This window comes from Scyliorhinus canicula, chromosome 7, assembly GCF_902713615.1.
Source record: "Scyliorhinus canicula chromosome 7, sScyCan1.1, whole genome shotgun sequence".
NCBI lineage: Eukaryota > Metazoa > Chordata > Chondrichthyes > Carcharhiniformes > Scyliorhinidae > Scyliorhinus > Scyliorhinus canicula.
In genome coordinates this window covers 23,516,619-23,541,584 of record NC_052152.1, presented here as the reverse complement: position 1 = coordinate 23,541,584, position 24,966 = coordinate 23,516,619, and the positions used below count along the sequence as shown (strand labels likewise).

Sequence of the window (24,966 nt, the reverse complement as noted above, 5' to 3'; positions counted from 1 at the left end):
CCCACCCAACACTAAGGGCAATTTTGGACACTAAGGGCAATTTATCATGGCCAATCCACCTAACCCGCACATCTTTGGACTGTATTGGAGGACTGTATAATGAGGGCACAGAGGGAGCATCGGGTGTCACTCTATGCTGATGACCTCTTGCTGTATGTTTCGGATCCGCTGGAGAGTATGGGAAGAATTATGAGCCTGCTTGGGAGGTTTGGAGGGTTCTCGGGATACAAGCTGAATGTAGGGAAAAGCGAGGTATTCCCGGTGAATGAGCTGGCACAGCGGGCTAACCTAGGGGGGATGCCATTTACGGCAGCAAGGGATAGGTTTAGGTACTTGGGGATTCAAGTAGCGAGGGAATGGACGGGGCTCCATAAGTGGCACTTAACGAAGCTGGTGGAGGAGGCGAGGGAGGATCTTAAGAGGTGGGATACACTGCACTTAACGTTGGCGGGGAGGGTCCAGGTGGTGAAAATTAATATTCCGTTGAGGTTCTTGTTTATCTTTCAGGCTCTCCCAATCTTTATACCAAAGGCCTTCTTTTGGAAAGTGGATAAAATCATCTCTGACTTTGTATGGGCGGGGAAGGTGCCGAGGGTGGGGAGGACCCTGCTGAGAGGCAGAGGCAGCAGGGGGGGTTGGCGTTGCCAAACGTGCTTCATTATTATTGTGCGGCGAATGTGGACAAGGTGCGGCGGTGGTGCGAAGGAGAAGAGGTAGAGTGGGTTAGGATGGAGGAGGAATCCTGTAAGGGGTCTAGTTTGAAGGCTATGGTGACGGCAGCATTGCCAATGGCTCCGAGTAGGTATTCAGGAAGCCCAGTGATGCAGTCCACGGTGAAGATATGGAATCAGCTGAGGAGGCATTTTAGGGTGGAAGGGATGTCGGTGCTAACGCCGCTGTGTGAGAATCACGGGTTTGAGCCGGGGGTGATGGATAGTGTACACAGGAGGTGGAAGGAAGTGGGGTTGGTCAAGGTGAGGGATTTGTATTTGGAGGAAGGGTTCGCCAGTCTGGAGGAGCTAAGGGAGAGAGTAGAGCTGCTGAGGAATAGTGAGTACAGTATCGACAGGTTAGGGACTTTGCACAAAAAGGTCTGGAAGGGGTTCCCTAGATTGCCGGGATACACCCTGCTGGAGCGACTGCTGCTTCCGGATGTGGAAGGGGAAGGGAGAATTGGGAATATATATAAGTGGCTGGGGGAGCAGGGAGGCGAGCGGGTGGTGAAGATCAAGGAGAAATGGGAAGCGGAGTTGGGAATGGAGATCAATTGGGGAGTATGGAGTGAGGCACTGCAAAGGGTAAACGGGACCTCCTCTTGTGCAAGGATGAGCCTGATGCAGTTTAAGATGGTGTACAGGGTGCATATGACTCGGGCGAGAATGAGGGTGTTCTTTCAGGGGGTAGCAGATGAGTGTGAGAGGTGTGGGCGGGGTCCAGTGAATCATGCGCACATGTTTTGGGGTTATGAAAAATTGGGAAGATTCTGGGCGAGGGTGTTCACGGTCTTAGCCAGGATAGTGAAGGAGGGAGTGGGCCCTGACCCTTTGGTTGCGATATTTGGGGTTCAGAGAAGCTGGAGCTCATGGAGAGGAGGAAGGCCGATGTCTTGGTCTTCGCCTCTCTGATTGCACGGCGACAAATTTTGCTGGAGTGGCGGTCGGCATCGCCACCGGGGATAGCAGCATGGTTGGGTGATCTGTATGACTTCCTGTGGTTAGAGAAGATAAAATATGAATTAAGGGGCTCAGCAGGGGGGTTTGAGAAAAGGTGGGGGTAGTTTGTGAGTTTGAGGAGTTGTTCGTCACAGGGGGTGGGGGGGGGGGGGGGTGAAAAAAGAGAAAAATCTGTACAAACTGTGTCGTTGATTGTTGGGAAGAATGTTTCCCGGTGTGTTTATTTGCTGTAACCTACTTTGATACAAGTTTGAATAAAATACGTTTAAACAAAAAAAAAGGAAAAGCACTTAACTCTCTTTGGAGTGGTTGATGTTTATAAACATCACGGTTAGAGCATTTCAGAGTTACTCAGCTGTGAAGAAAGATGAATGAAGCAAGGTAGATAGATGTGTGTGTGTGGAAGCTGTCAATCACATCCTGGTAGAGAAAATGAATGGATGGCTTGTAGCTCAAGGATGAGGGGTTCAAACACAGGTCACTGGTTTCTTTTTCCAGGAATTGAAACGTGGTGCGTCGTATGTCTGAGCCAGCAGGTGTATGCCCAGGTGAGTGTAATAACAGAGGCTAGGGCTCGGTTTATTTACATACATTTTTAATGAGATGTTATCACTCTTGAAGTGACAAGATGGGTTACCAAGGGGTTAATAGTTTAGGGAAGTTTTAAAAGGCCAGATGATTTATGATTGGGAAACATTTGGAAACCACCAAAGGATGATTAAAAGAATAATAAAGAGGGAGAAATCGGAGTATGAGAGAAAACGAGCAAGAAATATAAAAAGATAGCAAAGATGTCTACAAGTATAGAAAAAGAAAATGACTACATTAAGAGGCTGAGATTAGGAAATTAATAATGGAAAACAAGGAAATGAAGGAGATTTTGAACAAACATTTTTCATTTGTCTTCATAACAGAAGACACCAGAAGTATCCCAAGTTTAATACAAAATCTAGGGGCAAAGAGAGGGGGAAAATTAAAACAATCATGATCACAGAAAAACTAATGGGAATAAAGGCTGACAAGCCCCTGACAGCTTGCATCCTACAGGCTTTTGTGACAAATGGAGGCTTTTAGGAATATTGGATTCTAAGTATTGGGCAATTTAAGGGCTAAAAGCCTGGGGTTATAGTGTGCTTGGTTGCAGTGGTCATGTTTTCCTTTTTAAAAGAATACTGTTTTGCAGGCCTGGGAGCTTTTAGGAGCCAGAAGGTTGAAATTGACCAGAGGAATGTGTTTTTCAGTCTGGGCTAATACACTGTGGTTGACTGGGTAAGTCCCTGGAGAGTTAATTTGTTTTTCAGTTTGGGGAGATGATGTTATTGCTGGGTGGCGCTGAGAGATTCAGAGAGAGATTTTGAGAAAGCTTTGGAGAAGAGTTGAAGTCTTATCTGACAACCCTTGTTTTGGCCACAAGTAAAGGCAGTTTTCTCTCCATGTAGGACAGTTTAAAAAAAAATGAGTAATACTAGTTAAAGCAGAGAAGCCTTGTCTGAAGACAAGGAAGTGGTTGAAACAACCTAGTTGAAGCAGCTATTTGAAGACATTCAACTAGAGTCTGACGGGGACCTAACAAGAGCCAAAATCTGTTCTGCAAAGCAAGTATTACTCAACACCATGTTGTTTTTAAGATGGATTTGGAGCTGTATATTTATTTTCTTATTCTTTAATGGGGATTTGAATAAGTATTAGTATTTGAGGAGTAATTGTCAGCTGTTCTTTTCGGTTGTGAAGTTAAAGAGTTTAATATTGTATTCATGATAAAGTTCATTTTAAAATATCAAATCCTTATTTTTTCATACAATCATTCCTGGAGTGAATCATTTTTTCCATACAGTCTTACAAATTAAACTAAAATAAAGGAGCCTTAGCTAAACTGAAGTCAATGGAAATCGGGGGGGGGGGGGGGGGGTAGCTCTCCACTGGTTGAAGTCATACTTGGCACAAAGGAAGACGGTAGTGGCGGTTGGAGGTCAATCATCTCAACTCCAGGACATCACTGCAGGAATTCCTCAGGGTAGTGTCCTAGGCCCAACCATCTTCAACTGCTTCATCAATGACCTCCCTGCCATCATAAGGTCAGAAGTGGGGACGTTTGCGGATGGCTACACAATGTTCAGCACCATTTGGGACTCTTCAGATAATGAAGCAGTCCATGTCAAAATGCAGCAAGATCTGGACAATGTCCAGGATTGAGCTCACAAGTGGCAGGTTACACGTCACACAAGTGCCAGGCAATGACCATCTCCTCCTACAAGAGAGGGTCTAACCACCGTCTCTTGATGTTCAGTGGCATTACCATCGCTGAATCCCCCACAATCAACATCCTGGGGTTTACCATTGATCAGAAACTGAACAGGGCTAGCCACACTAATCCTGTATCTACCAGGGCAGGTCAAAGACTAGGAATCCTACGGCGAGTAACTAACCTCCAGACCCCCCCAAAGCCTGTCCACCATCTACAAGGCACAAGTCAGGAGTATAATAGAATATTCTTCACTTGCCTGGATGAGTGAAGTGCCAACATTCAAACCCTCAACCACCGACGAACAGTGGAAGACATGTGCACCATATACAAGATACACTCCAGTAACTCAGCAAGGTTCCTTAGACAACACCTGCCAAATGGGTCGAATGGCCTACTCATGCTCCTATTTCTCATCTTATTAAGGATTAGGTTGGAGAAAATCATCAGCACAGACTTGATGAATCAAAAGGTCATTTTCAGCTGTATAATATTCTACAATTCTCTATTTGATGATTAAGAGAAGGGGTGGCATGGTAGCACAGTGGTTAGCACTGTTGTTTCACAGCTCCAGGGTCCCAGGTTCAATTCCCAGCTTAGGCCACTGTCTATGTGGACTCTGCACATTCTCCCCGTGTCTGCGTGGGATTCCTCCGGGTGCTCCGGTTTCCTCCCACGGTCCAAAGTTGTGCAGATTAGGTGGCTTGGCCATGCAAAATTGCCCTTAGTGTCCAAAAAGGTTAGGTGGGGTTACTGGGTTATGGGGATAGGGTGGAGGTGTGGGCTTGAGTAGGGTGCTCATTCCAGGGGCTGGTGCAGTCTCAATGGGCTCCTTCAGCATTGTAAATTCAAATTTAGTTTGAAGCAGCACTAACTGTTCAAGTGCTGAAGCGCCAGCTGAACAGCCACTAAAGGGGTTGCTATACAAGTCTGGGAAACCATTAGAATAAAAACAAACCCAAGGGGACCTGCAAGTGACATATTAAAATACTTGTCCAAAGATGTTTCCATAGATATGAAGAACTTGAGGAAAACCACTTGAGTGGAATACAATTAAACAAGACATAAGACAAAAATTTGCCTTTGATCCATAAATCCCTGTTAAATGAGAACCAGAAGAATCTTGCATTGCCCAACTAAAACCCAAGTCTCCAGTAAAACCATAGGAAATGTAACCTTGAGATGAGAACCACACTAGTTAGATACCGAGTCTGTATACATAACCTCAGTTACCCAACATATGCAACTCTGGCAGCTGATGCAAGTTCAAACACTGCATTTAAGGTTTTAAATCAATCTGGCTAACACAAGAAAAACCTTCAACTAATATTAATTCATAACCACTCACAAACATCAGCTTTCTAACTTTCGTCACAGGTTACTATTAGTCAATTAGTCTAAACACAAGTTAAAGAAAGTCTATATGAAGAATAATAAAACATAACATGAAGCAAAATGTGGCAATAAGTCATCTAATTTCACAGAGAATCAGGAAATTCTAATCAGCATTTTTTTTTATTTTGGCTACAAAAGCCTTGCAACCAAGCTATCACTTTCAATTCATTTTTAAACCATGGAGCAAAACTTCAGAAACAATTTTTCAAACCATTATGACAGATATAATAGCTTCCACCTGTTTTTGAACCCAAGTGCTGACTGGCATCTTACCAGTATAAGTGGAAGCGCAGACAAAGACCTCTATAGGCTATGGCTGCTCCACTGCTGTGAGGCCACTGAGGCATTAAATTAGTTCCACCCCACTAACTACCCTCCCGTGCCTTGGTTCTTTCAGGCCAAAGGTTTGTCACTGTTGTTATTACAGCAGGGTTAAGAACACACACTTAAATCAGCCTGGCATTTTGGAATTTCTAGCTGCCCTTCCCACCTCTCTCCTTCATCTACTCTTTTTGTCTATTTAGAAACTTCTGATGCCACTCTCCAAACTGCCTACCTTGAATTTAAACAGTAAAATAACATTATATTCGACACCAGCACTTAAGCCTTGGGTTGTTTACATAAATAAATCCTCTCCCCTCTTCTCCATAAACTTAAAATACCAGCACAATGTAAACATATTTTTTTGTAAATAGAGGATCAGCGCAAGTAAATTAGCTGAAAAATTAAGATTAACAAAGGTCTTGTTTGTATTTTACTTTAGCATATTTTAACATTTCATATTATTCACATATGGAGCCAGGTAGCTTTGCTGTTTGAACTGCTAACCCGGACTTTCCAAGTCCTTGAAACAGGTGCTACTCTAACAAATCTCCTCCAAGGCCTTGGCTAGAATTCCTGACTTCTGCATTCACCTTTTGCACCAAAGACGAAGTGGTTGTGCAGAAGCTATAGCCCCATGTGTGTGCTTAAGGAAGTCAGCCGTAAGATGCCAACAAGAGAAGAATGGGTCAAATGTATTTTTCTGTTCTGTATGACATGGGGGAGGGGCAGGGTTAGCCTGTCTCAAAAATAATACATGCAAGAATTTTTAAGGTATATGCCAAAATGTATGCACCTTCTATTCTAAGAATTTCTGAAATGAGTTCTACAGATGAAATATTCCGTGGCTATTTTACTGTCGTTCACTACTTAGTTTTTGGAAAATTGCTGTTACAGGAATTGCTAAGATTTGCTTTATACAGCATAGTTAATGTAACTTCATTATAAAATGCTTCCCTTCTCAAACAGATTTAACCCTCGGCTGCTGATTTCCCGGAGGATTTAAATTGCTATATATTTAACCCTTAACTTTCTAAGCAAATAAGATTGGTTGGGATTAATTTACTTTCAGCAATTTAAGGCTCAACATTGCAGCAAGCAGATTGAGCCGAATTCCTATCTTCTCGAGCCTTTTTTGTTATTTTCCAATCATAAAGTGATACTGTAAACCCCACCGATACCCAGCTTAAGAAAGTACTGGAATATCTTCACAAAAATTATATGTCTTTGAAAACCCTTGTACGGCCAGTGGCAATGTACGGCTGTGAAAGCTGGACCATCAACAGCATCGATGAGGCTCCAATAAGAACATTAGAAATGTAAAGACGCAAATGGAAACAGCATGTGCCATGCATAGTCAGGCGGACAAATGAGTGGGTGCTCAAGAAACCTGATATTGAGAATATCTTGTCTGAGGCAGTGATATTTAAAAACCTCACACATTTTCGACACGTGATGCAAGCAGGGAGGCGAGTGTTTGGAAAAAGAAGTAATGAAAGGAAAAAACGTCTGGAAAACTTGCACAAGGAAGACCCAAGTTGGCATGCGTACTGAGGTACAGTGAAAAGCATTTTTTCTGTGAGCAGCACACACAGGTCCTTGAAGTACATGAAATTTTAAGAAAATAAAATATATAATAGGGCAACACTGTAAATACATAGACACCTGTAACGGGTGAAGCATACAGGAGTGTAGTATTAATCAGGTCAGTCCATAAGAGGGTCATTTAGGAGTCTGGTAACAGCGGGGAAGAAGCTGTTTTTGAATCTGTTTGTGCGTATACTCAAGACTTTTGCATCTCCTGCCCAATGGGAAAAGTTGGAAGAGTGAATAAGCCGGATGGGAGGGGTCTTTGATTATGCTACCAGCTTTCCCCAGGTAGTGGGAAGTGTAGATAGGGTCAATGGATGGGAGGCAGGTTCGTGTGATGGCCTGGGCTGTATTCATGACTCTCTGAATTTTCTTGCAGTCTTGGGCCGAGCAGTTGCCATGTCAGGCTGTGATGCAGCCAGATAGGATGCTTTCTATGGTGCATCCGTAAAAGTTGGTAAGAGTTAACCTGGACATGCCGAATTTCCTTAGTTTCCTGAGGAAATATAGGCGCTGTTGTGCTTTCTTGGTGGTGGCGAAGGTGTGGGTGGACCAGGACAGATGGTTGGTGACGCGCACCCCAAGGAATTTGAAGCTGTTAACCATCTCCACTTCGGCTCCGTTGATGCTGTCAGGGCTGTGTACAGTATTTTGCTTCCTGAAGTCAATGACCAGCTCTTTAGATTTACTGGCATTGAGGGAGAGATTGTTGTCACTGCACCACTCCACTAGGTTCTCTATCGCCCTCCTGGATTCTGACTCGTCGTTATTCGAGATTCGGCCCACTATGGTCGTGACGTCAGCAAACTTGGAGATGGAGTTCGAACCAAATTTTTCCACGCAATCATGTGTACAGGGAGTATAGTAGGGTGCTAAGTACGCAACCTTGTGGGGCTCCGGTATTGAGGACTATTGTGGAGGAAGTGATGTTGTTAATTTTTACTGATTGTGGTCTGTTAGTCAGAAAGTCGAGGATCCAGTTGCAGAGTGAGGAGCCACGCCCTAGGTTTTGGAGCTTTGATATGAACTTGGATGGGATTATGGTGTTGAAGGTGGAGCTGTAGTCAATAAATAGGAGTCTGATGTCGGAGTCCTTGTTGTCGCGATGCTCTAGGGATAAGTGTAGGGCCAGGGAGATGGCATCTGCTGTGGACCAATTGCGGCGGTATGCGAATTGCAGTGGATCAAGGCGTTCTGTTTTGTTATTCAGCCACTGGTTTGGATATTAGCTTAGGGCTCCACATCACAGTCCTTTACCCCTCGGTCCTTGCAAATTACTGCCCCATCTCCAGCCTGCTTTTCCTCTCCAAAGTTCTTGATCATGCCGCATTTCCCAAATCCGTGCCCGTCTTTCTCAGAATTCAACATTTGAATCTCTCCAAACAGGTTTCTGCTCCTGCCAGTGTTGAATTGGCTCCTCACAAACTCTTAAATTACATCGTATGCGACAATGACAAAGGTTAAGTTATCCTCCCCTGTCTTTCTTGACATGATTTGTCACACTATCCTCCTCCAACACCTCGTCCAGCTGGGCAGCATTGCATTTGCTAGGTTCCACTGTTATCTATCCAGTCACAGCTGAAAATCAACAGCAATGGCTTCTCGGACTGCTCCTGAAATGTTCCAAGGGGCCCTCAAGGATCTATCCTTGGCCCCTTCTACTTGTCACTCAAATGCTGTCCCTATACCACATTATTCAGTAAAGTCAGTTTCCACATGTAGTAGCTGCATCCAGCTGTACCTCACCACCACTTCACTCAGCACCTCCACTCTCTCTAAATTATCTGATTGCTTGCCCACCATCCAGCATTGGTTGAGCAGAAATTTCCTCCAAATAAATACGGAGAAGCCTGAAGTCACTGTCTCTAGTCCCTACCAAAAATTCCATCCCCCTGCCATCAACTCCATCCCTTTCCTTAGCAACTGTCTGAAGTTGAACTACACTGCAATTTTGGGGTCATATCTAACCCCGAGAAGAGTTTTCACCCACATATCCACGCCATCATTACAATCACTTACTTCCACTTCCATAACATCAGCGAACACCCCTTCTGTCTCAGTGCATCTACTTCTGAAAGCCTCATCTATTCCTTGGTTACCTCTAAATTTGGCAATTCTAATGCACTCCTGTTCTCCCATCATCCACCCTCCACAAATGTAAATTAATCCAAATCTCTGCCGCTCCTGTCCTACCCTCCAGTCTCATTCAATCTTCACCCTGACCTCCACTGGCTCCCGGTTGGGCAATGCCTCAATTTTAAAGTTCATGTCCTTGTTTTCAAATTCCTCGCTTCTTCCTACCTCTGCAACTTTCCCCTCCAACCTTCCAAGATAACAGTATTCTTCTAATTCTGGTCTCTTGCACATCTCCAAATTTTTTTTTTTATAAATGTATTTTATTCAGTTTTCATGTTTTATATTGAACAAATTACAAATTGTTAGAGAGAAAGAAAAAAAAAGAACACGCAAAAATCAACATATATATTTACAGGTAAGCATCTTCGTAGTAATAACTGTGGCCTCCCCCCTTTAGCCGGCATACATATTTTACATTCCCCAACATGTTTATTGGCATTTATTTAGTTTGGTTTTGGGCCTTAGCTAGCCATCAAACCCCCATAACGAACCCGTAGCCCCCCCCCTCCCCCCCCCCCCGGCTACCTTCCCCCGACTATTCTTCCTCTTGTACGTTGGCCACAAACAGGTCCCGGAACAGTTGCATGAATGGCTCCCACGTTCTGTGGAAGCCGTCGTCCAACCCTCGAATGGCGAATTTGATTTTCTCCATTTGGAGAGAATCCGAGAGGTCGGACAGCCAGTCTGCAGCTCTGGGCGGTGCTGCTGACCGCCAGCCAAACAGGATTCTACGGCGGGCGATCAGGGAGACAAAGGCAAGGGCGTCTGCCCTCCTCCCCAGGAATAGATCTGGCTGGTCTCAAACCCCGAAGACCGCCACTATCGGGCATGGCTCCACCCTCACCCCCACCACTTTGGACATAGCCTCGAAGAAGGCTGTCCAGTACTCCACAAGTCTGGGGCAAGACCAGAACATGTGGGCGTGGTTGGCCGGGCCTCTTTGGCACCGTTCACATCTGTCCTCCACCTCCGGGAAGAACCTACTCATACGGTTTCTCGTTAAGTGGGCTCTATGTACCACTTTTAGTTGCGTCAGGCTGAGCCTTGCGCACGTGGAGGTGGAGTTGACCCTATGCAGTGCTTCGCTCCAGAGTTCCCACCCTATCTCCATCCCCAAGTCGTCCTCCCATTTCCTTCTTGTTGCGTCCAGTACGGTGTCGACCCTTTCTACCAGTCGGTCATATATGTCGCCACATCTCCAAATTTAACACTTCCAACAGCAGTTATATCTTCAGCAGCTGAGGCACGAAGCTCAGGAAATCCTTTTTTAAACCTCTCTACCTATATTTCCTCCTTTAAGATGCTCCTTAAAGCCCAAATATTTAATGAATATTAGGTAATCTGCCCTATTATCACCTTGTGTATTAGGATTTGTTTGCTAATGCTACGAAGTGCCCTGGATGCTTCCTACATTAAAGGTGCAAGATAAACACAAGTTGTTCAAGTGGGTTGTTTTTTTGTTTTAAACTCAGAATTTGAAGCAATTGTCAGAAGACAGCAACTTCCAGCATTCACACATTAAATATGCCAATTGAGAAGATTGATGCCCTGCTCATTAAAACAGATGAGGGCAGAGGGCATGAAGTTGATGTACTTGCTTAAATTACTTTTAAGAAGGTTCTAAAAACTTCTCAGAACATGGAAATAGCTTCCAATAATGTAACACATATTCAGAAAACTAATGGAGGCATGCAGGCAAGTACACTGCATCAAGTACAAACAATAGCTGCAAATGAAATGAAATGAAATGAAAAGACTGAGCAGGAAACTTCAAATGCAAAGAAGCCTCAGTCGACAGTGATTGCTTGGAAAGCTCAGACCAGGCAGAGGAACAGTATTACAATGTGTTTAATATGAGTGAGGGGCTTGCAGACCCTATTTATGCTACAGTGGAGATCAACAGACAAAACATGAAGGTGGGTGTGGACACGAGAGCCTCTGCATTGGTAATCAGTGAGGAGACCTTCAGGAAGATTTGGGGCTCAAAGCAGGCAGCAGCCTTTCCTCAGGCAGGAATTAACCTTCAGACGTACACCGGCCAGGCTATACCATTGCTTGGAACGTTAGAGGTAGACATTGCATGCAACAGCGAAAAGGAAGAGCACGGTGCCTGGTTCTACAAGGGCATGACTGGCTCAGGAAAATTCAGTTGAACTGGCTGAGATAAAGCACAGAGACGTGACAGAGGATGTCATTCATAAATATCCTGCGGTTTTCAAAGACAAACTGGGTACATTGCAGGACACTGCAGTTAAATTGGTCTTAGATCCTTAGGCTGCTCCTCGCTTTTTCAAACCGGGGACAGTGCCCTACACCACGAAAGCCAAAGTGGAGGAGTTGGAGTGACTGCAAAGGTTAGAAATCACTCAGCCCATTCAGTTTTCACAAGTGATGGTACTGTGCACACGTGAGGAGTTTACAAACTTACCACTAATCAGGTTTCCAAGTTGGACACTTACCATTGCGGAGGGTAGATGATCGGTTTTCAACCCTTGCAGGAAGCAAAACGTTTTTAAAACTGGATATGAGCCAGGCCTATCAACAACTCTTGCTAGAGGAAGATTTGAAGCAGTAGGTGACCATCAACATGCATAAAGGCGTTGTACAAGAATAATAATTTGTTTTTGGATGTATCCTCCAGTCTGGCGATCTTTTAAAGAGCGACGGACAACCAGGTAGAAGGCACTCCTCACGTTGCAGTCTACCTAGATGACATTTTCACTTTGGATAAGACTGAGGAGGAGCACCTCAGTGATCTGGATTAAGTTTTAAAAAGGTTTTCAGAGGCGGTACTGAAGTGGAACAGTGCATTTTCAGGCACAAAGCATGGAGCACCGAGGCCATAGAATCACAGCACAAGGCTTATCTCCTGTGGAACATTTGAGCGATTAAGGAAGCTCTGGAGCCCAGGAATGTGGCCGAGCACAGGTCATTTGTAGATAAACTATTCTGTAAAGTTTTTTTCAGACCTGTCTACAGTGTTGGCTTCACTGGACCTACTTCTGCAAAAAATGGAAGTGGGAGTCTGCAGAGAAGATGGCTTCAGTATCTCTATAGTCATTCATTCACCATTTGTACTGACCACAAGCCATTGATGAACCTTTTCAGCGAGCCAAAATGTATTCCTCCCATTCCTCTCAGCAAGAATACAGTGCTGAGCGCTTCCATTGTCAGCGTATCAGTACAATATCACATACAGGACAGGGAAGGACAATGCTGACGCGGACGCATTAAGTCATCTCCCTTTACTGGATTTGCAAACCCAGGTATTAGTCACAGAGGTCTACACCACAGAAAAGGCCCTTCAGCCCATCATGCCTGCTCTGGTCAAAAACAACCACCTAACTATTCTAATCCCATTTTCCAGCACTTAGCCCACGGCCTTGTATGCGCTGGCATCGCTAAGTGTATAAATTTTCTTCTTTTTTAAATAAATATTTTTATTCTCCTTTTTCACATTTTCTCCCGAATTTACAGCCACCGACAATAAACAATAATCAGCAACAAATATGTCAATCCCCATAACAATAACAACGATCCCATCCTCCCACTAACCCCAAACATAAGCCCGCATGTTTACATAAACAAATGACACAAAGGAATCAGGGATTGTCCATAGTCATCCGTAATATACACAGCCCCCCTCCCCCCAACCCTCCCACCCATCCCCCCCCCCCCCAACTAATGTTCGATGCTATCCAGTTCTTGAAAGTGCATAATGAATAATGCCCATGACTTGTAGAACTCCTCCGTCCTTCCCCTCAGTTCAAACTTAACCTTCTCAAGGGTCAAGAATTCCAACAGGTCCCCCCGCCACGCCAGGGCACAGGGTGGAGAGGCTGCTCTCCATCCCAGCAGGATCCGCCTTTGGGTGATCAATGAGGCGAAGGCTACGATATCTGCCTCCGTACCCGTTTCCAACCCTGGCTGGTCCAACACTCCGAATATGGCCTCCCGGGGGCCCGGGTCCAGTTTCACCTGCACTCCTTGGAAACTACCCTAAAAACCTCCTTCCAGTACTCCTGTAGCTTTGGACAGGACCAAAACATATGAACGTGATTAGCGCCCCCCCCCCCCCCCCCCCCCCCCCCCGCCGCAACGTTCACACACATCTTCGACTCCTTCAAAGAATCGGCTCATCCTCGCCCTGTGTGCTCTGTATCCCACCTTCAGCTGTATCAGCCCCAACCTCACACATGAGGTGGAGGCATTTACTCTCCGGAGCACCTCACACCAGACCACCTCCTCTATAACCTCTCCTAACTCTTCCTCCCACTTTGCTTTGATCCCTTTTAGTGGTGCCTTAACCTCTTTCAAAATAGCTCCCTACACAGCTGACAGTACCCCCTTCTCCAGTCCCCTTGTCATCAGCCCCTCCTCCAGCAATGTGGAGGCCAGTTTCTCCGGGAAGCTCTGTATCTCCTTCCTGGCAAAATCTCGAACCTGCATGTATCTAAACATTTCTCCCTGTTCCAGCCCATACTTCGCTTCCAGCTCCCTCAATCCTGCAAACCGACCCCTAAGAAACAAATCTTTTAGCGTCTTAATACCCTTCTCTTCCCATTTCCGAAAACTTCTATCCCACTTCCCTGGCTCAAATCTGTGGTTCCCCCGAATCGGCATTTCCCTTGACTCTGCCCCCAACCTGAAGTGTTGGCGAAAATGCCTCCAGATTTTCAGTGAAGCTATTATTACCGGACTCCCCGAGCATTTCCCCAGAGCTATCAGGAACGGCGCTGTTGCTAGTGCTTTCAGTCCCAACCCCCTGCACAAACTCCCCTCCATTCTGACCCACTGGGAATCAACCCCTCTGACCCAGCTCCGCACCTTCTCCACGTTTGCCGCGCAGTAGTAGTACATCAGGTTCAGGAGGCCCAAACCCCCTGCCTGCTTTCCCCTCTGTAGCAGCACCTTTCTCACTCTGGTCACCTTCCCTCCCCATATGAACGAGGTAATCCTTCCCTCAATCTCCTTGAAAAAAGCCTTTGTAGGAAAATCGGTAGGCATTGAAAAATAAACAGAAATCGCGGCAACACATTCATTTTAACCGCCTGTACCCGACACGCCAGTGACAGAGGGAGACCATCCCACCTTGCCAGATCGGCTTTCACTCTCTCCACCAAACTAGTGATGTTGTACCTGCGCAGCCTCCCCCACTCCCGGGAAACCTGCACCCCCAGATACCTAAAGTGAGTCCCTGCCCTACGGAACGGCAGCCCCCCCAACCCTGCCCCCACCCCGGCCGAGACACCACAAAATACTCACTCTTGTCGAGGTTCAGCTTGTACCCCAAGAAAGACCCAAATACTCGCAGTAGCTCCAATATTCCTCCTATCGACGCACTGGGCTCCGACACATACGGCAGCAAGTCACCGGCATATAAGGACACCCTATGCTCTATCCCCCGGCACTATTCCTTTCCATGCTCCCGAACTTCTTAATGCGATGGCCAACGGCTCAATCGCAAGTGCAAACAGCAGGGGGGACATAAGACATCCCTGACTCATTCCATGGTGGAGAGAAAAGTATCTCGAGCTGATATTGTTTGTGCGGCCACTCGACTTCGGCTCCTTATATAATAGCTTTACCCAGTTCACAAATCTTGGTCCAATCCCAAACCGCTCCAGAACTGCCATCAGGTACCCCCATTCTACCCGGTCCCAGAGAAAGCCTGACCCGATCCTGTCCATTGTTAACATCGAACCCCTTCTCCCCCCTCCCAAGAACCCCCCTACATTTCCCCTGAAACAACATCTCCCAGCATCCATCCCTTCCCCCCCCCCCCCCCCCCCGCTCGCCTCGTAGGCCCATTGAAGCCTGCTATCCAGGCTCCAACATCCGTAGCCCTCCTCTCACTTCACCTCCGTTCACTAGCTGACTTTAGTTAGCTAGCGCGAGTGGCTCCCCCCGCCAAAATGCATCGTCCCCTTCCACCCAGTCACAGAGAAAGAAAAAACAAAAAAAAACAAAACCAACAATCCAACACATAAAATTCACTAACATAACATTTAACCATCGCAACACAGAACGCCAAACAACCCACCATTACCCTGAACACTAACAATGCAAAGAGAAGTAAATTACAATACACATCAGTAAAAAGAAAGTTGTGGCATTTATACATTTTCCAGCTGCTCAAACACAGTCCACAGTCTCTCTTCCAGTTCCGCTCCTCACGTCTGTCCCAAGCCCTCACAAATGCCTCAGCCGCCTCCGCTGTCTCAGATCGCACCCCCTTCTTGTATAATGCCGCCTTCACTCGCCCAAAGGCCACCTGTCTTTTTTCCAACTCCACCGTCAAGTCCTGGTAGATCCGAACCGCAGAACCATCCCACAGCACCTCCCGCTTCTGCTTCGCCCAGCTTAATACCTTCTCCTTCATGCAGAACTTATGGAAGCAGATAATTACTGCTCTTGACAGCTCATTCACTTTGGGCTTCGGCCTTAATGATCGATGAGCTCGGTCTAGTTCGTACCGGGAGGGGTTCTCGCACTCCGCCATCAGCTCTGCCATTTTCTTAGCGAAGTATTGTGTTGGCCTTGGGCCCTCTGTCCCTTCGCGCAAGCCCACAATTCTCAAATTGTGCTGCCTTGAGCGGTTCTCCAAGTCTTCGAGCTTTGCTCAGAGTCGTCTGTTGTCCTCCACCACCCTCCGCAGCTCGTCCCCCATCGATGTGACCTGGTCGCTGTGTCGTGACACGGCCTCCTCCACTTCCTTTATCTTCTCGCCCTGCTCTCTCACCTCGGCCGATGCCTTTGCCACAGCTCCCCTCACCGGGGCAATTGCCTCCTCCACCAATGACTTTAATGCGACCACCGTCTCCTTCCTCAAGGCCTCCATGTGCCTCACGAACTGATTTTCCAGCTCCACCGCCATCACCTCGGTCATCTTCTCCACCGTAAGTAGTGCGGCTCCGTCTTGCAGTTCAGCTTCCGCCATCCTGTCAGCACTTTTGCTCATCCTCTCACTTCAGCGGCAAACCCGCATTTCCTCCTTTCTTCAACGCTGATCTTCGCATCCTTTAGCGGCTTATTGTTTTTTCTTTCTTTTCTCTTCTCTCCCCTTCCACCCTCCTGTCCTTCATCAATCTGAATTATTCTTTTTTTTTTGAAAAAAACAATTTTTCTTCCTTCACGCACAAACAAAAGGGGAGAAAAAAAAACTTTCACCAAACTTCTTTAAACCGTCTTTCTTTCTCCTCTACAGGGCAGCACGGTAGCATGGTGGTTAGCATAAATGCTTTACAGCTCCAGGGTCCCAGGTTCGGTTCCCGGCTGGGCCACTGTCTGTGCGGGGTCTGCACGTCCTCCCCGTGTGTGCGTGGGTTTCCTCCGGGTGCTCCGGTTTCCTCCCACAGTCCAAAGATGTGCGGGTTAGGTGGATTGGCCATGCTAAATTGCCCGTAGTGTCCTTAAAAGTAAGGTTAAGGGGAGTGGGGTTGTTGGGTTACGGGTATAGGGTGGATACGTGGGTTTGAGTGGGGTGATCATTGCTCGGCACAACATCGAGGGCCGAAGGGCCTGTTCTGTGCTGTACTGTTCTATGTTCTATTCCCCCAGAGCTCCCCTGGGACCGGACTTCAGCCTTCTTTCCTCATCCTAGGTTGGAGCCATCCGATGTGGGACACCCCACCTACATCGTGCCCTGGCCTCCTTTTATTTTTTTGCATTTTGCATTGCATTGTACTTTGCATTGGTGGTTCAGTGGTAGACTTCTCGCCTGCCACGCGGGAGGCCTGGGTTCGATTCCTGGCCAATTCATCGCACCTCTTGGTAGGGGGCTGGTTTAGCACACTGGGCTAAATCGCTGGCTCTTAAAGCAGACCAAGGCAGGCCAGCAGCACGGTTCAATTCCCGTACCAGCCTCCACGAAGAGGTGCCGGAATGTGGCGACTAGGGGCTTTTCACAGTAACTTCATGAAGCCTACTGGTGACAATAAGCGATTTTCATTTTCATTGTAGCTCCGCCCCCGCTGCTCCGACTTCCACGCCGCGCTGGGTCCAGTGCCTCAGTCCCCGCCGCCCAACACCCGCGCGGGGTTCTTTTTAAACTGGCCCCGATAGCTGCCCATGACGGCCCCAAAAGCCGACGATAGTCGGGGGTGAGTGATGACTCGGGGAAATCCCCGAAATCGCCGCAAATCGTGGCCACCGGCGGGGGCTCTTCTTACTGCGGCCGCCCTGCTCGCCCACACCATCGGAACGCTAAGTGTACATATAAGGACCTTTTAAATGTTATGAGGATCTCTCATCCAGAGACAATTTTCTTAATAGAGAGACTTGCCCAATCTCCAGTGAGTGCGGAACAAATTAAGCAGTGGATGGACAGAGATCCTATTCTGTCACAAGTCGATATTTCTAATGCAAGAATGGCCATCTATCATGGAAAATTGCAGGTTGAAGCCTTATATAAAGTACAAAGATGGGTCGTGCGTGCAGGATGGCTACATATTGTCGGGGCCAAGGGTGGTCATTCCACCCCCTTGGCTATTCGCAAGTAATGGATGAAATTCATGAGACTCATCCAGGTGCCTCTCAAATGAAGAGTCTAGCCAGGTGGCCTAATAGGGACCAATCTAACCAGAAAATGGTGTCACTTGCACTATTACGTCCTTGGGAGTGGCCTGATCATCCTTGGTCGAGACTATACCTGTATGTGGATTTTGCAGGTCCTTGCATGGGTCACATGTTTTTAAGTCATCGTGAATGCACATTCTAAGTGGTTAGAAGTATACATCATGAGCAAAATTACAGTTCCCGGTATCATATAGGAGCTACGCCAAGTCTTTGCCGGATTCTCTTGTTTCTGTTAACTCTCACCAGCTGAATTACTATTTTTCTGTTTATTTTTTTAAAAGAGTATCCAATTATTCTTTTTCCAATTAAGTGCCAATTTTAGCATGGCCAATCCACCTAACCTGCACATCTTTGGGTTGTGGGGGTGAAACCCACGCAGACCTGGGGAGAATGTGCAAACTCCACACGGGCAGTGACCCAGGGCTGGGATTCGAACCCAGGTGCTCGGCGCCATAGGCAGCAGTGGGCTCTATGTCAGGAGATGGACACTCAGGCACAGATACTCAACTTACTCCTGAACCCGCAGGTTTAGTTGAACGAAGTTAAGCATCACCAGAGTTGCCGGAATCATCAGTGGTACTGCGCAGATCACAGCATAGTCACAACGCTCCTGAAAATCTGATGGATAATTAAGACATTTGTTTCATTGTATTTCTGTCTTTAAAGGGGATTAAAATTTAAAGTGGAACTGTTAAATAGTGTTTTTATTATACATCTTCTTAGTTAAATCCATTGCCACTGTCATCAGTAAGTGTTGTGGTGTCTTTAGTAGTTGTTGTTGTTACCTGTACATATTCATATTTACTGTCGTTAGTTCTAATTGCATTCGTTACTGTTATTTCGATGTTTAGCTCACTGCTCCCGCTTTTCAGTCCAGACTGTATTTTAAACTTCATTATTTTTACATATTAAAGATAACTTTATTTATTAATTTTAACAATGTTTTTCAACTACCTTTGTGGTCAAGTTACCACAGGCTCATACATATATTTAATAATTTTAATCTAACCTGCCAAATGGACAGGAATTCACAGCTGCACCACAGTAGGTCGGCTCACAAATCAGATTACATCTAAAATACATTTAGCAAGTTATTCAATGGAGGGCTTCAATGTTAAAATGTTTTATCTCTAATATGATATTGAAAAGAAACAGCTACTTTAGCATTAATACTTTCACTTGAATTTCCTACGGTTAAGCATCCCACTTGTGTACCCTAAATAATTTGTTTAGAAATCTACAGTGAGGCTAAAAATTAGCTACATAATTTAACATACAGAAGCATCTTCAGTCATGGCACACTCCATAAAAGAGTTCTGTAGATGAACAGCACACAAACCAATAGTAACACCAGAACCAAATAAATATTTTGTTAATTGAATCCCCTTTAGTTTTGACTAAATGTAAACTTCTAAGTGAAAAATAAGATTTCTAGGTAACATCATTGAGCATTGTATTATGCTTCACTGTTCACTCAATGACCTAAAGTCAATACCACCTAGAAAATATTGCAGGAAAATGTCATCCCAAAACAACAATAAAAGTAGAGTCCAATGTAATAAAAAGTAATTTAACTTCTTCAGTCACCATGGACCAATAATTTGATATTAGGGATTAGCCAACCTGCTGTATATTATAGGCATAGGTCACAGATTTTCCATTTACATGGATAAACAGATTCCTGGAATGTAATCCCCAAAATACCAACAAATAACTTGGAATATCATGTAAAAATGGAATTTGACTCATTTGAACACCATGCACCAGTTGTTCTGCCTGCAGTAAAAGAAAGTGCAGGTTTTAAAACATTGATTACAGTGATACTAATTGCTTCTAGTGCAGAGAGGCATTATCTATGCTACTCATATGTGAGTACTATGATTTGGGATAGAAGTGAAGCAAAATGAACAGGAGAGCTGGAATCCACTGCTTCTTCAGAATAAGTACTGACTTTCACTCAAGCAATATTTTAACCTAGACTCATACCTGTGGTAGCCTTACCCATCAAAAAGATCCATCGTGGTTGTGATCACTTCACTGAAGAGAATTAGTTGACCTAACACCCGTGTTTGCAGATTTTCACAGTAGATTTGCAGGTCAAAATGTTCTGATGAAAACATTTGTGTTTCTGTGATGACAGGCAAGGAGCTAGGTGTGATCTCCATTCCAGGTTGGTGCATTGCTACAACTTTCAAAGATATTTTCTGTGCCCTGAATACACCTTCCTTGTTCAGTCTGGACCTTAGCCATTTAACGAAAGAACGTTGAATTTCCTGAAAATGTATAAATTGGAAGCTTCAATAAAAATGATAATTTGGTGAACTGTTCAGATCACTGGATCTTAATCTATAAGTAAATTGGGACTCAAAGAATCGACTACTTACCACAGCAACTGAACACAATCAGTAATCAAGAACAGGTATATAACACTGCAGATTGAGAATAAAGTAAACTACAATCTGCTGGATCTGCAAAATCTCTCCACTGAGTAGACAGATCCTCATGTTTGTGAAGTCCTGGAGACTCACTGCTTGGACACGTTATTAGCCCTCAACTATAATTCTGGAAATTAGTATCAGAATATTTACTGCTGTTGTTCTAACTGTACTAAGTAAAGAAAAGTTTCATCCAAATAAAATGAAGATTTTGAATTTTGTATTCAAGGTATGCAACACAAGTGCTAAAAAAAAAATTGAATCTGCTGTCAGCATCAAATGCGCGCAGATCAACTACAGCAGAGTTAGATGCAGAGTAAAACTCTCTACTTTCACCCAACAATGTTACCCCAACCACAGAAGAGTACTCACTCCTCAATATGTTAGTGGGAACGTTTTTCATCTCGCACATCAGTCATCTTGAGACACCTCTACGAAACACTGGTAGTTTGTCATCTTAGGTGCAATTTCCTTTTGTTGACCCGATTTGAAACTGCGGCCACTAGTTTCATCCCAGAACTTGAAAGTCAGCAGGCAGAGGAGACTTTACTCATATCTTAGTTGCATTTGAATGCAATCCCGGGGTGTGGGGGGGAAAGATGAGGACCAATATCTAATCCATGGTGGTGCTCCATTTTCTCCTCCTCGCCCACTATGATTATCAAACACATCAGCACAATCATCAGTTCAGGTACAGCCATGTAAAAGAAAATCTCAGTGCTAAGTTACATGTAAATTATAGTCATATTTTAGGAATAGTGACCACGATGGGGGGGGGGGGGGGGGGGGGGGGGGGGGCTGCATGGCTCTGGTAGATGGCACCGTGACTGGAGGGGGAAATTTTTAAAAAACATGCAACAGCAATTTAACTTGTCTGTAATTTATTGTAAGGAATGCTGCACTGTATGCTAGAGTATGTCTGGTTCCAAAACAAGTTCACACTACAGATATACCGAATTTCTAAAGCAAGAAGAACATTAAGCAGACTATTTTTACAGCTACTGCAGTTACAATAAATGATCTGGAAGCAATCTAACAAGCAGCCTGCACTCATCAGCAAAGTGTTTATTGTGACAAAGTGGCCAAGGTCGAAGGTTAAATGTCACCTTCAAACTCCTGACATACCTAAAAAGGAATGAATACAAGTTCTTACATTTGAGAACAGTAAGTTTTTGTATTGTGGCGATTCATATTAAAATGTTGGAAATACTAACCTATTTGATTAAAATATCTATGATTGTGTGTTTTTAGTTTTTCAATTTCTTCCTAAAAAAAATCCAATTTAACAACATTCAACTAAGCTACCCAAATAGCAGATTAACTGAAGATTTGTAATAATACTTTTCCTCCTCGAACTGCTACATTTCTTGCACTACCCAAGCTTGAACAGAATCCATTCTTGTATAAATAATTTCTGCTATGACTAGCATAAAATGAGACTAGCTGTCGAAAAAACGTTCTTCCTCTTTACCAATTACTGTAATTATTAACATAATTAAACACACTTATAGAACAAAGTGAAGTTCCAATTCAAGTGTTCCATAACCATTATAAATACCTTATACAAATGTTGAAATGTTTGTTTTGACCAGGTCCCTCTCAAGCATATACACAAACTAAGAGAAAGGAATTGTCAAAATTGTTCCAGGTAATTAACTCACTATAATGAAGTGTTTGAATACTATGAGGCATAAGCTACCAATTAGGAAATCAGGAGAGAAAAAAAGTCTAGCAAAACACTTTCACTCGAAAGATGACAGAATTTTGTAATAAATTACCAGGTTAGGCCACTGAATCAAATAATAGCACAAAAGTCCGTAGTGACTCGCTCTCAAAAATGATAGGATTGAGGGGCATGGTAAGAAGACAGGTGCGCGGAGGTGACCTAAGAAAATGAATGGGACTATTGGGGCCAATGACTGTTGCCTCTCCGTAGAATCCCTACAGTGCAGAAGGAGGCCCTTTGGCCTATATATACAATAGTAAAGTTGTCAGATTTATCCTAAGGATCATCACGATAAACAATTGATAGCTTAAGGTATCTGTTAGAATTGTCAAAGAAATTAGGTTACCCAGACAAATGCTCGAGTATCCCACAATAAGAACAGATTAATGTTCTATTGGGGTTATGCTGCAACTGCACATGACCCTGGTGAGACCACATTGGAAGTATTGTGTTCAGTTCTGGTCACCTCGCTATAGGAAGGATGTGGAAGCATTGGAAAGGGTGCAAAGGAGATTTACCAGGATGCTGCCTGGTTTAGAGGATAGGTCTTATGAGAAAAGGTTGAGGGAGCAAGGGCTTTTCTCTTTGGAGCGGAGGAGGATGAGAGGCGACTTAATAGAGGTTTATAAGATGATGAGGAGGATAGATAGAGTGGACGTTCAGAGACTATTTCCTCGGGTGGATGTAGCTGTTACAAGGGGGCATAACCATAAGGTTCAGGGTGAGAGATACAGGAGGGATGTCCGAGGTAGGTTCTTTACTTAGAGAGTGGTTAGAGTGTGGAATGGACTGCCTGCTGTGATAGTGGAGTCGGATACTTTAGGAACTTTCAAGCGGTTATTGGATAGGCACATGGAGCACACCAGAATGACAGGGAATGGGATAGCTTGATCTTGGTTTCGGAAAAGGCTTGGCACAACATTGAGGGCCGAAGGGCCTGTTCTGTACTGTACTATATTCTATGTTATGTTCTATTACAACTCTGACAAGATAAGAGTGGTGGATAACATTGGTAAAGTCACACAACTCCATATCAACACTCATTCATGCTTCTCCTAAGCAATTGTAAATTCATTAGTTTACAGCAAAATTAATTTTTGTGTTCAAATTACATTTTTTTAATCAATGGTAATCTACCCTTCCCTCATTTCATATCCCATAATTACACTGTACTTCTCGGTCAGTAAATTGGAGCTGCCCAGCACAGGGATTATTGAGGATGCTGTTAAATGGGGCTGTTTAGCACAGGGCTAAATCGCTGGCTTTGAAAGCAGACCAAGAAAGGCCAGCAGCCTGGTTCGATTCCCGTAACAGCCTCCCCGAACAGGCGCCGGAATGTGGCGACTAGGGGCTTTTCACAGTAACTTCATTTGAAGCCTACTTGTGACAATAAGCGATTTTCATTTCATTTCAAATGTGCGTACAGATCAGCCCACAAGGAATACTGCAGAACATAAAGTAGGTCCTCCTGCCCCGCCAACAACATCAGGGGCCCGCGTCTGGCAGCATTTGTGGGAAAAGGATCCGGTTTCAGAGTTCAGAAATGTGAACTTTTTTGCCTCCAGTGAAGCCATCTAACATGCTAATTGTTTTGAGCATTTTCTATTTTTGTTTCAGACTTTGAGTATCTGCAGTATTTAGTTTTGTTTCAAAATTGGACCTTTTTATTCAAAGCCCAATATTATAATTACTATACTAAAAATGCTTCACGGTGGATCAGTAATCATTCAAAATCGTAGCTCGTAGGGGGTTGCAAAAATCAACAAAGAAAGAACTATACTAGGGACTCAGTCGTGGAGTCAGGAAAAACACATGTGCAATACAGAGTTTCTACTTCCTAACAATGGGTGCACCTACACCACATGAACAGCAATGGTTCAAAAAGGAAACTCACCGCCACCTGCTTAAGAGCAATTAGGGATGGGCAATTAATGCTGACCTTGCCAGTGATGCTCACCTCCCACAAACAAATATTTAAAAAATCAACACCTGCACCATTGCAGTCATATCTGCACATACATAGACCATTCAAACCATTAAGGAGCAATTGACAGAAGACACTATTTTCAGTTTCAAATCCTCAAAGATTGAGAGCTTTATGAAAGGAATATTTAATAATAAGGCTGCATTTTGTATCAGTGTTGGTTCAGTGGCAGCATCCTCAACTCTGAGTCATTGGTTGAAGTCTCACTCCAGAATTTGAGAACATAATCCAGGCTGACAGTACAGTACTGCACTGTTGCAGATGCCACCTTTCAGGGGAGTTGTTAAACCAAAGCCCCGCCAGACTCTCGGGTGACGATAGAAGATCCCATGATATGATTTAAAGAGTATCAGGGGAGTTCTATTCATGGATGAAATGTTCTCATGAAAGGTCACAACCTGAAACATTAACTCGGTTTCCCTCTGCACAGATGCTGTCAGACCTGCTCCTCCGTGTTTTGCATTTGGAGTTCTTTCCAAAGTTTATTCCTCAACCAACATCACTAAAACAGATTCTCAGGGCATTAACTCATTGTTGTTTGTGGGATCTTGCTGTACATAAATTGGCTGCCACGTTTCCTATAGTACAACAGTGACTTCAAAACTGCTTCACTGGATAGAAAGCTTTGGATCATTGAGGTTGTAAAGATCTCCATATAAATAAAGTTTGCAACATGGTCTTCTTCACTTCTATTCACCACTTGCATAATAAACTTCAATGAACTTTCACACTATCCTTTCTTTAATGAAATATATAATAATTCCACATCAGATCAGCATTTGCAGTTGCCTGAAATAGTAAAAGCTGATGGCTTAAAAATAACATGACGGTACTGCAAAGGAAAGTGCCAGAACTTTGTGAATCAGGTAGGATTTCAGATCAAGAAA

At 44.5% G+C, this 24,966-nt stretch overlaps 1 protein-coding gene across 3 annotated transcripts in view; it reads right to left on the bottom strand.

Annotated features, from left to right (window-relative positions):
• hlcs (holocarboxylase synthetase (biotin-(proprionyl-CoA-carboxylase (ATP-hydrolysing)) ligase)) overlaps positions 1-24,966 on the bottom strand; it is a 152,016-nt gene that overhangs the window by 73,663 nt on the left and 53,387 nt on the right. For all 3 annotated transcript variants that reach the window (XM_038801560.1, XM_038801559.1, XM_038801558.1), the window contains exon 6: positions 19,936-20,207. In XM_038801560.1, the coding sequence (XP_038657488.1) occupies positions 19,936-20,207 (272 nt within the window). The remainder of the gene's footprint in view (positions 1-19,935; positions 20,208-24,966) is intronic.